General features: G+C 37.6%; 1 protein-coding gene across 3 annotated transcripts in view; it reads left to right on the top strand.

The window, feature by feature from the left end:
- Window positions 1–15,633, top strand: part of TMEM131L (transmembrane 131 like) — a 62,328-nt gene that overhangs the window by 9,022 nt on the left and 37,673 nt on the right. For all 3 annotated transcript variants that reach the window (XM_039365572.1, XM_039365573.1, XM_039365571.1), the window contains exon 4: window positions 15,427–15,495. In XM_039365572.1, coding sequence (XP_039221506.1) covers window positions 15,427–15,495 — 69 coding nt within the window. The remainder of the gene's footprint in view (window positions 1–15,426; window positions 15,496–15,633) is intronic.

Genomic DNA, 15,633 nt, shown 5'->3' with positions numbered 1-15,633 from the left:
CAAAGCAAGCACATGGGATAAAAAATGCTCTTTGCATTGTCTTTGGATCCAGATTTGGCAGCTTCAGTCTCTCTGGCTGGTTGATGGCTGCTTAGTTGACAAGGATGTGGCTGGTGTGGATCTGTGTTTGTGTGTTTGTGTGTGTGTGTGTGTGAGAGAGAGAGGGGGGGAGGGGGAGGGAGGGAGGGGGAGAGCAGATTTACATTGTTATCAGTAAACTTGCTGTTACTTTAGATTCAATGGGTCTCTTGTGTATTATTTGGAATGAATGATTGCCAGTGTTTGGTTGTGATTTGAGTGGCTGCTGATCAGTAACACTTACGGTCACTCACTCAGACACTCACAACCCTGATCAACAGCCACTTAAATCACTTTCAACCAAACACTGTTGATGGGAATTGTGCTTTTCTCAGGCTCATATTACCACACAGTATATTGCATATTTAGCAACTTTTCTCTTGAGGGACAAATTTTAGTAAAAGGAAAATAAAAATTTCACTGAGGGAAAGAACCTACAAAAAAAAAAAAAAACAGTTTGGCCTTCTTTAAACATGTATTGATTAAAAACAGGCAATGGAGCTGTGATATTTGAAACATTTTTATGAAAGTTGGTATAGATGCTTTTGTTCTTTTGCATTCCTGGCATTTTAAGAAAAACTTTCAAAAGCATTTACCTTATGGGTGGGAGATCTGCATGCCTCATATACCCTCTTCCAATAATATGTGGCTCTTAGTTTGACCAGAAATTTCAACTTTATCATTGAATTTCAGCACTACCATTTGTCTGTGAGGTCCAAGCATTAAATAAAAGGATTTTTTTCTTTTTACTTAGATTTCCATTTTTTTTTCTTTTTGAATCTGTATAAGTTAAATAAATAAATAAATCTAATGTGGAAGGACTTTTGCTGCATCCTGTGAATTTCTGGAAGAATGCTCAAAGAATGAAAGTGGATTAATTGCTGTTTCTCAAAGAATTTCAAAGCACATTGAAATGTCAAAATGTTACAAATTCCAGGCTGAATCTGGAAAATGCATGTTCCAATATTCCAAATACTTTTTGATGAGCTACAAGAAAGGACTGAAGAAAAGGAGATAAATTATTGGAATGACATTATGAAAAGATGCTGTACAGCGGAATTCAACTTAAAATGCTTTAATTCTTGTGTAACTGCATAAATGATTTAGGAAGTCCTTTCACAAAGATCCTCTTACAAAAAGGATTTGTTAAAAATAATCCCAAATTACAGGAGTTGACTACACCACAATTGGCACCCAGGTTTCTATTGCTAAGCAAGACAGTTGTTAATGAGTCACACCATTTTACAACCATTTTTGCTATTTTAAATAAATCACTATAGTTGTTAAGTGAATGAAATAGTTGGTAAGCAAATCCAGCTTGCCCCATTGACTTTGCCTGTGAGAAATCATCTCAGAAGGTTGAAAACGGTGATCACACAACCACAGAATGTTTCAACCATTGTAAATACATGCCAGTTGCCAAGTGTCAAACTTTGATCATGTGATCATGGGAATGCAGTAACAATCATAAGCTCAAATACCGATCATAAGTCCCTTTTTTCAGTGCCTTTGTAACTTTGGCCGTTAAATGAATGGATGTAAGTTGATAACCTGTAACAGATAATATCTGATCATTGAAGAACAAGTTTATAAACTTGCATTGAAGTGCAAGTTTATCTTTCTTCCATGTTTGATTGTGCTGCATTTCCCCATTGCTCTGCTCACTGTAAGGGCCTGGTATAGAGTGTGGAGGTTGGTTGGGAAAAAAAAGAAAAAGAGCAGAGCATTTTGGCATTAACAAGCTTCCATTTCTTGATTTAGACCAGGGGGTGGCAACCAATATTTCATGAATATTAATCTTGGAATGTGGGCATGCTGCAAACTAAAGCACAGTGTTTATATTCATGGATCCAATTAAACACCTTTGAGAAGCAGGCCAAGAAAAAGTGTGAACTGAGGAAATACCGAATATTCTTGTGAGGAAATAGAGTGCAATGGCACTGATTATATTTTGGATAAATATTTTGTTGTGGCCTTATCTACTGCGACAATAATTTTTAGACCATTTTCAAAAAGTCTTAAAAGGTTGCTTTATACTTGTCAAATTAATAATTATCAGAGTATGTCTAAAATGTCATATTTTATGTCTTTGCTTTAAATTAATATTCAGAAAATGTCCTCAAATAAAAATTATGGCAGCTAGATATAACAGAATAATAGAGTTGGAAGTGACCTTGGAGGTCTTCTAGTGCAGTGATGGCGAACCTTTTAGAGACTGAGTGCCCCAAAACTGGCCCCACCTCCGCTCCACCACCTGCCCCGCCCCCACTCTGTCCCTCCATCACCCGCCCTGCCTGTCCACAGGACCACTCACTGCCTCCAGGGCACACCGCAGATCGCCCAGGCAGCTCAGCAGTGCTATGGCGGTCATGCCCTCTGCCCGCGCCCTGCAGCATCAACTGCATGATGGGGTGTGAGGGCAGAGTCTTGTCTACGCTGCCTGGCTGCCATGTCCTTGCTGTGCTGCTCCACATGGGCCATGCTTGGGAGTGACCCCTCAAGGGGGGCTGCTGGAGAGGAGGGGGGGTCGCAGGGGGGAGGTGAGGCTGGGGCACAGTGTGCCCACAGAGAGGGCTCCGAGTGCCGCCTCTGGCACTCGTGCCATAGGTTCGCCACCACTGTTCTAGTGTCTAACCCCCTACTTAACAACTTCAGTGATTCACTTAACAACTATAGCAAGAGTGGTTGTAAATTGGGGCAAAATTCACTTAACAAATGTCTCACTTAACAGAAATTTTGGGCTCAGTTGTGATCATAAGTCTAGGATTACCTGTATCCATCATGATTTTATAACAACAGAAACTATTGGTATACAACTCTTCTCAGAGACTAAGCAGATGATTTGTGAAAAAGGAGTTGGAACAGACTGCAGCAGTTGTGTGTATGTAGCAGAAATCTATTACAAATTTAAGCAGGCTTTTACAAATTCACTTGCCAAATAACTTGGGACAAAAGAGGGGAAAATGTATCTTGCTATGCCGGAACACTTGGTATTTTAAGAGGATATTTTAAGAGCAAAATTAGACTTCCAGAGCTCTTTTGGGAATGTTCTGCTGTCATTTGGTAAGCTGATGGAAGGCTGCACCATATTTGGTGTTCTGATGTTCAATATTATTTTTAGTTTTCTCTTCTCTGGATCTGTTGCCCCATGCAGTCTCTGCATTTATGAAGAGGGTTCTCAGTTTAAGATCTTCCTTCAAAATACTTCCCAGTTGCTGTTGACTTTATTCCAATATAGGTAGATATTTGGAAAAACAAATGGAAAATTTGATTAATATATCTGCTGACAAGACGATTTCCAAATGTCCTTTTTATTTTACCTGTAATGCTGGCTTCCTTCATATTTGATCTCAAACTTTGTCTTTCCTTATCCCTTATCCCTATTTACTTTTTTCCAATTGTCTTCATTGATAATAGGATTTGTAATGCAAAAACAATTTGGAGAGGACAGAAGTAAAAAATGCTACATAACTTATTTGCTAAATAAATCATTTGCTGTAAAAATCCCTTCCCCATATATTTTCCCATCCTTCTGTTAAATAAACCCTGAAATAATTTCCCATCTTTAGGAATGGACAAATTTGTCAATTTTACTATCTCTCTCAGTTTCCAATATCTATTTTTTATATCCCAAGACTGCACTGGTTAGTGTTCATTTTCATTTTTTTTAGAAAGAACCCAACCATATATAGGATCATGCATATTTCTGCTAGTATAACAAATTCCTTATCTGTATTTTCTCCTACTGTATATTTGTTGGATGTCAAATTTTTAAATAAGAACAAAGAGCAATTGTTTTCTGCTTGCTGTATGCATTTTGGAAATGTGAATTTGATAAATTCGTATCGAATTATAATCTCCCCTTAACTTTACTGGGTCTTTGTGGAAGCCCTCCTGGCAGGAAAGCCTTCTACACCTTGAGAGATTTCACAGTCAACCAACTAAAGCAGGGCTTTTCAACCTTTTCACCCATTGTACCACTTTTAGGGTATGGCAACATCCGAGTACCACTAGTCATTTAGCAAGATGTCAGAAACTTGATAACCAAAAAAAAAAAGAAAAAAGAAAAAAAAGTGATAAAGTACAGGTAGTCCTTGATTTACAACAGTTCACTTAATGACTGTTCGAAGTTACAATGGCACTGAAAAAAGTGCCCCCCAAGCCACAGCCGAGCAAGATACCTGCCTGCCCACCAGGCGGTGCTCTTCCTCCTGTCGGAGGTTTTAATTGTGAGCATTTCTGTTGAGGATTGGCAGCGGAGGTGGGGTGGGGGGTGTTTGGTTTTTATTCCCCCCATCTGCTGGGTGGTTACAGCAGGTTTTAGTCATTTCACATGACCCTGGGACACTGAGCATCATAAATATGAATCAGTTGCCAAGCATCTGAATGTAAATCCCAAGATCCTGGAGATGCTGCAACATTCCAGCTGATCAGCGCTTCTTCTGGGCTCAGCAGAAGCACCAGGATCAGTGCTGCTTTCCAGATGATTGGTGCTTCTTCAGGGCTCAGCAGAAGCACCAGGATCAGCACCGAGCTCCAGCTGGAGCCTGGCGCTGATCCTGGTGCTTCCACTGAGCCCTGACAGCCCTGCAGCTCCAGCCATCTCTCGCTCAGGCTTGTGTGGTGCTGCCACTGGTTCAGCTCATTCCCCTCCCCCACTACCACTTTTCTAGGATGGTCGCGTACCACCTGCCAGGTGCCAATGTACCACAGGTGGTACCTGTACCACTGGTTGAAAAGCCCTGAACTAAAGGACAGATAGTTCATATCTAAATTTATGTGAGCATTGACTCCAAGCTAACCTGAATTTTGTCATAAGCAGAGTTTGCTTCCTGGGACAATTGAAGCTTTAGTTTTTTGGTAGAATCGAAGTCAAAAGTTACAATTCTAGGGAAAAAATATTGAATTAGAAAGGAACTTCTTATTCAAGGAATTGTTACTTAGAAAAATATACAGTAGGTAAATGTGTAGCCATTGTAGCCAATGCAGTCCTAGGCTGCATCAACAGAGGAATAGTATATCAAGATCATGTGAAGTATTAGTCCCGCTATATACTGCCCTGATAAGACCACACTTAGAATACTGTGTCCAGTTTTAGTCCCCACAGTACAAAAAAAGTGTCTCTGGAAAGAGTGCAGAGAAGAACAATAAAACTGGAGGCTGAAACAAATGATAAATGGTTACAGGAACTGAGAATATCTAATTTAATGAAGAGAAAGTCTAAGGGTGACACGATAGCAGTCTTCCAATATTTGAGAGACTGCTACAAGGAAGAGGGGGGCAACTTATTTCCCACAAGAGGGCAAGACAAAAAGTGACAGATGGAAACTTATTCAAAGAGAGATCCAACCTGGAATTAAGGAGACACTTCCTGACAGTTAATCTGTTGAACATCCTATCTTCAGAAGTCTTGGGTTCTCCAGCACTGGAGAATTTTAAGAAGAAATTTGACAGTTGTTTTTCCAGATCTCCAAGGTCCCTTCCACCTCTAACGTTCTGTATTCTGTACCGAGTTTCTTCATTTTATATATGCCAGTTAAGATCTTTTATTGTTTCTATTGTTTTTTGTATCTATATTGGTTCAGTTAAAAACGTTTGATTTTTTTTGTAATTTCTGAATATCCGTTGTATTGTATTTTGTCATCTGCCTTAAGTTTATTAGAATATAACCACTATTTTTTATTTTACTTGTTTTGTATTTTTTATTTTTAGGAGTATTAATTTTTCAGGTGGCTGCCTAAAGTTAAAAAGGAATTTTTACATTGTCTTATTTCCTTATTTAAGGAAGTAATTATAATTATACTTTGGATTAAAAGAACAAGCCATAGTTTGGAATATGAATTTTCTCAAGCAATATTTAATATGAATCATAGTATATGAGATGTTTGGTTCAAGTAGCAAATCAAGATTAGATCTCTGTGCATTTGTGGAAGATGTATGATTTGAAGTTTTGGTAAAACAAAAACTAAGTTTATATATCATGTAGTTTCATGATAAAAAGTTACATTCCATTTTCTAATATTAGAAGTAATAAAGATTGTTCTTAAAAATGAACCTATCAGAATTGATAGGCAGAATAATATTTAAATAAATTAAACAAAAATAATAAATCAGTTAAATAAAATCTTCAGTGTCAGCCATCTGTTGCATTTGTGTACTGCAAAATTGCAGTACCCAATTTTCAGTTTGGTTAGAACTTCATTTGGATTGTAGATCTTATTTAATCTATTAAGACAAGAAAAGATTAACACCAAGTGTCACTTTTAAAGTATGTGCCATCTTGAATAACATGTGTTGAAATGCTTTTTCCACAATACTGTACTGTTTGCGATTCTCTAAATTCTGTTCAAGGCAAGTAGCAATAGAATGGATTGGAAAGACCTCTGTTTGACCAGCTCTTTGACCCATGACATACATGTTTTGTTGCCATTGACTACTGTTCTTCGCTGCCAATTTGATTTCTGTTGCAGTGTTTCCATTTAGAGTTTTCCCTCACCATTTTCCCTGTAGTCTTAAGAGTTGCTGACCAGGAAGATTATTCTCTGTAATCCATTTCTTTTCAAAATTAATTTGAGTTTTGATTTGTTTACGATATAGCTATCTTTAAACTTACAAAACTATATTTGCATAGAAGTACTTGTTTTATATTAGATAGATTACAGAACTGTTAAACTTTTTCTTTTTTTTTATTGAGAATTTTTGAAAGTTTTTACAAATAACAAAAAAAGAACAATAAAAAACAAAAAAACAAACAAAACAACCCTCACCCAAGCCCTCCCAAACCACCCCCTCCATTCCCCCCCCCAAGCTTCCCAGAGCTGAATATAGGCTTAATTAAAATTTTAAGAAACCTAAACAAGTTTTAACAACTTATAAAATAGTTAATAATAAAATATAAGTGACATAAACATTAAAAAGAAAAAATACTTAAAAAGGAAAAAAGAAAAGAAGAAAGAAAGAAAGAGGAAAAAATATAGGAAAAAGAAAAAAAAGAAAAAAAGAGAAAACAATCCATAAAATATCAAAAATTATATACAAGTTATAAAACTTTTTCTTATGTAGGTATGTATATACATATATGCCGATCAGCCAAATGTATGACATAACAAATATCACAAAAAGCTAATAGTTACTCACTTCTGTATACATGCTTATTCTGCTTACAAGTAAAGCCATATCAACCATGGTTTGTTAACCCAAGTTTATTATGATATACAGAAAGAGTTTTGTGCTGCTTTTGCCTAGAAGCATAATGAAAAATACTGGTTAATGATTTTATATATATATTTTTTTTCTGAATGAAAGATAAAATTCTGAAGTTGGGTAGTTGAGTGATGATAGCCCATTAGCTGCTTCAATTCTAGTGGGACTGTAAGTTTGTACATGTTTTTCATAAAGTTAGAAAGTGCATATTACATGGATTTCTCCAAGTGGCAATTATACCACAAAACACATTTTTTCTTTGTGAGACTCTTTTTTCTGTTTTAGAATAAATAGATATTTTGAGAGAGTACCATGCTGCTTTTCAACCTGCAGTTTACTTAAACTCATTTTACATAGCAGACCATAGTTGCAACAGAATTTTATTTTGAAAATATTCAATATATTCATTCAGCTGTATGATTAGACTTGAACAATTCAGCTTATCTACATTTGACAGATACTTTATATAATTGCAAAATCTAGTTTGCATTGTTTATTTAAGATTAGGAATTGGATTGTATTAATGTATAACACAGTGTTTCTCAACCTTGACAATTTTAAGGCATGTGGACTTCAACTCCCAGAATTCCACAGCCAGCAATGCTGGCTGTGGAATTCTGGGAGTTGAAGTCCACATGCCTTAAAATTGTCAAGGTTGAGAAACACTGGTTATAACATATATATAATGTATAAAAATGTGGCCAGGTGTAATGACATTTTACCTAGTGTGTTAACTCCTATTATTTCAAATTACATTTCCTTCTTCTCTTCTTTAATAGCATTTCTCTTCTTTACAACAGAGGTATTCTCAGTGTGCATAGAATAGGGCCAAACTCTTTTTATTTCTTTAAATAATTCTTTTATTTGGAAAATATTTATCTGAAATAGATTCCATGGCTATTTGGATCTAGATTATCCCTGGTCATTTCATGGGACTACTTCTGTGTATTAAAACATAAGCCTTTGTGTTACCAAACAAAGGTTAAGCTGGATTTGCATGTACAATCTCCTTTGGGATAATAGTGCAGATTGCATGGACATTTGACCTAAGTACTCCACATACAGATGTGAAGTTCAGTATATAAAATATCAAGTCAGAAAATGGAGCTGTTTTCATGCTAACCCCTACAACATACACATGTTAATAAAAGGAGTTCTTGAATTTTTTTTATTTTTTATTTTTTTTACAAATTTTATTAAATGTACATTTTAAAAACAAAAATGGACATGATTCAATTTCCCTGGCTTCAACAGTGCTATTAGTATTTCCTTATGTTACAGAAAGAAAAACAGAAACTTAAAATACATTCTATAACAGGACAGAGTATAACAAACTGTGCGTATAACATCTGTAATTTTTTTGATAAACCATCTTTCAATCGTCAACGTTGTATTTATATATCTTTCAGTTGTGTCCTAATATAAGTATTAATAAGAAGTCCTTATGATATCAACTAGTCAATCGATAATCATCTCAGCAATCCTCCTTATCTCTAACCAATCGTACAAATATTTCCAAATTTCATAATACTCTGTTTCAGTTTTATTTTTAATCTCTAGAGTTAACCTGTCCATTTCGGTGCAGGATAAAATTTTATTTATTATTTCTTCCTCAGTGGGGGTTTCCTTTCCATATTTGGGCGTCTGCCAATCTTGCTGCAGTTAAAATATGCAATAGTAAGTAAAAAGATGCTTTGCTGAGTTTATCATTAATAATCCCTAATAAGAAGATTTCTAGTTTTAAATCAGTTTTTTGTAATAGTATTTCTTTCAGCCAATTTTTTATCCGATTCCAAAAGTTTTGCACCTTTGAACATTCCACCACATGTGATAGTAAGTCCCTGGAAGCCTTCTACATTTCCAGCATGGTGGTGAGGTTTTTTTATCTATTTTTGCTAGCCTTGTAGGGGGAAGGTGCCATCTATAAAACATCTTGTATAAATTTTCTTTGTAGGAGGTGGCTAGTGTTAACCTTCTGTTTCTGTCCCAGAAATTTTATTTTTAAAAGCCTGCTAAAATTCTATTTGTAGTTAACTTGTTTATATTTATGTGTGTAAAGTATATTGTTAGTATATTTTAATGGATTTTATGTTTAGATTTGTCTTATTATATAAGCAAGACATATAAGTTTACTTTCTCCATAATTCTGGCGGTACTAATAATCTCATGCTAGTGTTGACTCCCCTTTGGGTGTCGACTGGCTGTTCTTATGACCTGGACAGCCGTTTGAGTGGCCACTTGCCACAAGTCAAAACATGACTCGAAGGCACAAAAAACAAAATGAATAGACAGCCAAACAGGCAAACAGGCTCCAGCAGAGGCAATTGCAGACCCAGTGATATCCACAGCTATAACTTTGCTTAATGTGATACCCAAACCAAACTGGATTATTTCCCCTAAGAGGAAATGAAATTATAAAATTGATATTCAGCCACAGCTGGCAGCCGTGCCATAGGTTCGCCACCACTGATCTAAAGTATAAAACCATACAAGTCCAAGATCACATTGTGGCAACTTGGGTGGCTTTGTTTTACTTTACCTTAGCTTAGAACTTGTGTATGGGCAGTTTATAGTCTATTCCTCTGGCCACATCTCTATTATAACCAACTTGTTCTATCTCCTTTTAGCAGTAGTATAGTCTGTATGATTTCTTTGTGTTTTATACAGGATGATATCTATGTGTGTAGATGTCATTTTTGTTTTTGAAGACTATTGGCAACAAAGAGACATAATTGAATTGGCAAAAACTGATAAGTTGTTTTCATTTGTTTGCTGTACAGTCCAATAACATTCTTGCCTTGCTACTTTCATCATTGTCATTCAAATCCCCAAGCACAAGCAGCACAACTTACTTGCATGTTCTGTAAATTTCAGATTGAACTTGACCATAAACCTTGTCAGCCTCTTCTTCGACAATAATGGTTACAGCATAAACATGCCCAACCTATCACATCAAGTGGTTGTCTACAAAACCTGACTTTATTCTGTCATTGATTACAGTGTACCCAAATACTGATTCTGCTTTATCTTTTATAACTTTGAAAACAGTGCAATTACTTCCTTGCTTATTATCTTTTGAGTAGTAAGCAATATGATCTTCTAACTTAGTGCCCACTTCCAATCCATTTCAATTCTCTGATGCCAAAGACATCAGAGTGCAGTAAATTCATTTCATCTTTCACTGTTGACCTTTCCTGTCTTTATGCTGCTCACATTCCATATGCCTACAGTATTTCTATTTTTACAACTTCAGATTTTATTCTCTTTAACTTGCTATCTGGAAAGTCACACCATAAACAATTCTGAAAAGTCCTCAGCTCTTTCTTAGTAGCATACCTAGTGTCATCTGACCTGAAAGGCTTATTGTCCAGCATTATATGTCAATAGCCTTATTTTGTCTATCCATGTAGTTTTACCATTACATTTTCCTGGGTAATATAAAATTATGCCTTTGCCATTGTCAGTAAATTGGTGATCCGCCTCCCAAACCATCATATATCACTGCAGTGTAATATAGATAGCTGCTTCTTTTAGCTGGTATCAGCCTTCCAGGTAGGCAAGATCAGGAAATGGATAAGAAATATTGGAACTGTGCTTTGTTGTTATAGTAACAGAATGTTGAAAGCCTGCAGCATTTTCCCTTCCTTGATCCAGAATCAAGACATTATTTCTTCAGATTTCTGACTATCATTTTCCTTCCTTCCTAGAGTTAATTTATGTTTTGCTGTATTACTTCAAAGTCATCTCTGTAGTTTTCTGTAGCTGGGCAGCTGGATGACATTTATGCCTTGGATCAGGGGTCCCCAACCCCTGGTCTGTGGACCGGTACCGGGCTGCGGCATGCCAGCAACTGGGCTGCACAAACAAGCAAAGCCCCATCTGTGGGATGCAGGCAACACACAAAACCATGCCCCCTCTGGTCCATGGAAAAACCTCTCTCCACGTAACTGGAGGTTGGGGACCTCTGCCTTGGATAATCCTGTTAGAAATATGTACACTCCCACTGCTTTTTATTCACTCCACTCAGCAACACCCCTCACCCTGCCACAGTGAGGCAGCATAGCAGGCCTTGGTGTGACTACAAGCAATTTTGAAGATAGGAAATGAATGGTTGCTTGTATTGCAAGGAAAACATTCTGTTTAGGTGTTTCAGAATTATAAAACAAATTGTGCTTGTTCACTGCTCATATTCTTATCTGCCCATACAGTTCTCCACAAAGCAGATATATATGTAAAAATTGGATCTGTCAATCTAAGTATTATGAAATACAGGATCAGAAGAATTAAGATTTTAGACCAATTCTGTTAATATGGGCAAGATTATATGACAACAATAACAAATAATAATAACAAAACAGATTACAAATATAAGAGCAGTTACATTAAGCTGAATTTTTATGTTGCATCTTACTTTGAAGCATATTGCCTGCATCAATACTAGGTGTTTATATGATTAAAAATTGTAATAAAGCTGTACTGCTCCTGATTGCATCCATTGAAATTAATATACAGTGGGGCCACCAATTGTGCAAGTTCTCCCACTTAAAAAGATGAGAGAGGCCTGTAATTGTCATCATAGGTAGACCTCAACTATGAGAGACAAAATGAGAAAACAAATCCAGACAATCACATTGTCTGATTTGGAAAGAATTTATTTGCAAATTATAGTGGAAAATAAGTATGTGGTCCATATCAAAAGTTCATCTCAATACTTTGTTATATATCCTTTGTTGGCAATGACAGAGGTCAAACGTTTTCTGTAAGTCTTCACAAGGTTGGCACACACTGTTGCTGGTATGTTGGCCCATTCTTCCATGCAGATTCCCTCTAGAGCAGTGATGTTTTGGGGCTGTCACTGGGCAACACAGACTTTCAACTCCCTCCAAAGGTTTTCTATGGGGTTGAGATCTGGAGACTGGCTAGGCCACTTCAGGACCTTGAAATGCTTCTTACGAAGCCACTCCTTCATTGCCCGGGTAGTGTGTTTGAGATCATTGTCATGCTGAAAGACCCAGCCACGTTTCATCTTCAATGCCCTTGCTGATGGAAGGAGGTTTGCACTCAAAATCTCACGATACATGGCCCCATTCATTCTTTCCTGTACACGGATCAGTCGTCCTGGTCCCTTTGCAGAGAAACAGCCCCAAAGCATGATGTTGCCACCCCCATGCTTCACAGTAGGTATGGTGTTCTTTGGATGCAACTCAGCATTCTCTCTCCTCCAAACACGACGAGTTGTGTTTCTACCAAACAGTTCTACTTTTGTTTCATCTGACCATAGGACATTCTCCCAATCCTCTTCTGGATCATCCAAATGCTCTCTAGCAAACTTCAGATGGGCCTGGGCATGTACTGGCTTAAGCAGGGGGACATGTCTGGCACTGCAGGATCTGAGTCCCTGGCGGCGTAGTGTGTTACTGATGGTTGCCTTTGTTACATTGGTCCCAGCTCTCTGCAGGTCATTCACTAGGTCCCCCCATGTGGTTCTGGGATTTTTGCTCACCTTCTTGTGATCATGTTGACCCCAAGGGGTGAGATCTTGCGTGGAGCCCCAGATTGAGGGAGATTATCAGTGGTCTTATATGTCTTCCATTTTCTAATTATTGCTCCCACAGTTGATTTCTTCACACCTTGCTTGCCTATTGCAGATTCAGTCTTCCCAGCCTGGTGCAGGTCTACAATTTTGTTTCTGGTGTCCTTTGACAGCTCTTTGGTCTTCACCATAATGGAGTTTGGAGTGTGACTGTTTGAGGTTGTGGACAGGTATCTTTTATACTGATAACAAGTTCAAACAGGTGCCATTAATACAGGAAATGAGTGGAGGACAGAGGAGCCTCTTAAAGAAGAAGTTACAGGTCTGTGAGAGCCAGAAATCTTGCTTGTTTGTAGGTGACCACATACTTATTTTCCACCATTATTTGCAAATAAATTCTTTCCAGATCAGACAATGTGATTGTCTGGATTTCTCATTTTGTCTCTCATAGTTGAGGTCTACCTATGATGACAATTACAGACCTCTCTCATCTTTTTAAGTGGGAGAACTTGCACAATTGGTGGCTGACTAAATACTTTTTTGCCCCACTGTAGCTATAGGCTTCTGTTCTTAGAAGCTGATTCATCTACAAAAACTGATTCAAATGTGTGTAGAAGGCTGTGGGGAATAGATATTATGCAAATGAATGCATGGGAGAAAACTAAGAAAGTTGATAACATGTGCTGCCTTTGGCATTGTGAGTAAAACTAATACCTGACTTCAGTGTAAATTTTTGGATAGGCTATTTACAATTAAAAATTATTCTTTATTTGAAATAGAAGCCTCTGAGAATTGGGCAAGTTTTCTCATATGAAGATGAAAATAAGGCCACATATATGCCTGCTCCTGCTTTTAATTAACAAGTCATACATATAAACTTTCAAAAGAGTCAATTTTTGAGACATGTAGAGAAGTAAATATCAGAATATGGTGCTGACACTGCTGTATGAGTGAGCTATACTAGAAACTGATGAGGCAGGGTATGCAGAGCCCTGCTTACTCTCTTGAACCTCTACTATCATGATGATACTGAAGTGTCCTTTTGCTTTGTACCAAATTGGAAGGCTGAGAGTCAGTATAGTTCAATGATTTGTTTCCCATTGAAGCAGAGGCTTTGGGACTTTAGCAACAGGCAGATCATGCAGCATATCCTGCTTTGTCCTTGTTAGGGGCAGACTGTTGTATACTACATTTGCTTGCTTGTGGCTGCTTGCCACCACTTGTGGCCGGACGCCCTGTGGCGCATTGCACTGTTGCTGCTCCTCCCGGTAGGATGCTGCATGGTGCTTTGAGCCATTTTGCTGCTCGCATGCTTTGGGCCATTTCCGCTGCTTGCACAGCACTTCAGGCCACTTCTGTTGCTTGTGCGCTTTGGGCCACTTCTGTTGCTTGCAGCAGGAGACCACTTGGCGCTTTGGGCTGTTTCTGCTGCAGAAATGGCCCAAAGAGCCACACGGTGTCCTCCCATGAGCAGCAGAAATGGCCCGAAGTGCAGGAGCAACAGAAGTGGCCTAAAGCACACGAGCAACAGAAGTGGCTTGAAGCGTGCGAGCAGCAGAAAGGGCCTGAAGCACCATGCAGTGTCCTGCCAGGAGGAGCGGCAATGGCGCAATGCGCCACATGGTGTCCGGCCACAAGTGGCAGCAAGCGGCTGCAGAAGAAGTCAAGCAGCAGCGCAACAGGTGTTGGGGCGTGGGAGGCCTGGCTGTGGTGGTCCTAAGGTAAGACATTCTCCAAAATTAAGACCTAGTGCCTCTTTTGGAGGAAAAAAAAAAAAGACCAGGTCTTAATTTCGGGGAAACATGGTACACTTGATGATGAACTAGATGAGGTAGAAAAAGATTAAAATTTGGGTAAGTGATCCAGGTAACTATTATTGCATTGGAAACTGGTCTTGATAAGCATTTAGTAAGTCCTAAAAGAGTAAATACCTAATGAGGAAGTACTCCTTGGTTGTGACTGTATTTGCAGGAGATACCATTTCCGGTGTACCAGATACAGTCTTTCTTGAGGCATTTAGATTTGGTGATAGTTATCCATGTTATTGTTACTTTCTGCCTGAATTATTGCAAAGCACAATATGTTGGGTTACCAACAAAAAAGTATATAAATGCTAGTGCATTTTGTCCAAACAGTGTCAGATCTGTTTTCTAGGTATTTTTCACTCTGTGGTCATGTTAAACTACAGCTGCAGAAAATGTTGACTGAGTACTCATTGGAATAAACCTGTTTAGCTTCCCCCCTCACCCCCAATAGTTGCATGCAAATTAAACCAGCAAGCCTCAGCTGTATAAGAATAATGACAGAGTTGACTTCTGAATGAATGGTATGGCAGCTACTTATATGCCCTTCATATTCTCAAACATTTTTAAATTAATCATTACAGAATAGTTCACATGTAATTGAATTCTTTAAAAAGGATTTATTACTTTTGGATAGAATATTCTGAAATCTAGTATCCAGTATTCAGAATTTTCTATAGCTTATCAATAGAGAAATGGAATTAATTAAAAACCAAGCACTAGATGTCATACTATACATTCAATTGAAAGAGTGTTTGTATATTTTCTTATCTAATAAGATTCTATAGTTATTGCTATATTCTTTTTCAGATTTTCTGCAAAAATGCCTGATGGCAAGATTCTTCATTTTCATCCTTCTATTCTCCATTTTGGAATGCAGTGAGTATTTTGCACTTTTTCAGAATAAAGGCAAAATAATACCTATAATACAAAAATAATATTTTAAAGAAAAGAGCCTTTTGCCTATTTTCCTTTCTCATTACAATTATTTTATAAGATGCATCAATATTTTAAGGG

This window comes from Crotalus tigris, unplaced genomic scaffold (genome assembly GCF_016545835.1).
Source record: "Crotalus tigris isolate CLP2741 ecotype Arizona unplaced genomic scaffold, ASM1654583v1 scf7180000020129.766959, whole genome shotgun sequence".
In the NCBI taxonomy this organism is placed as follows: domain Eukaryota; kingdom Metazoa; phylum Chordata; class Lepidosauria; order Squamata; family Viperidae; genus Crotalus; species Crotalus tigris.
This window is presented reverse-complemented; position numbering and strand designations above follow the sequence as displayed.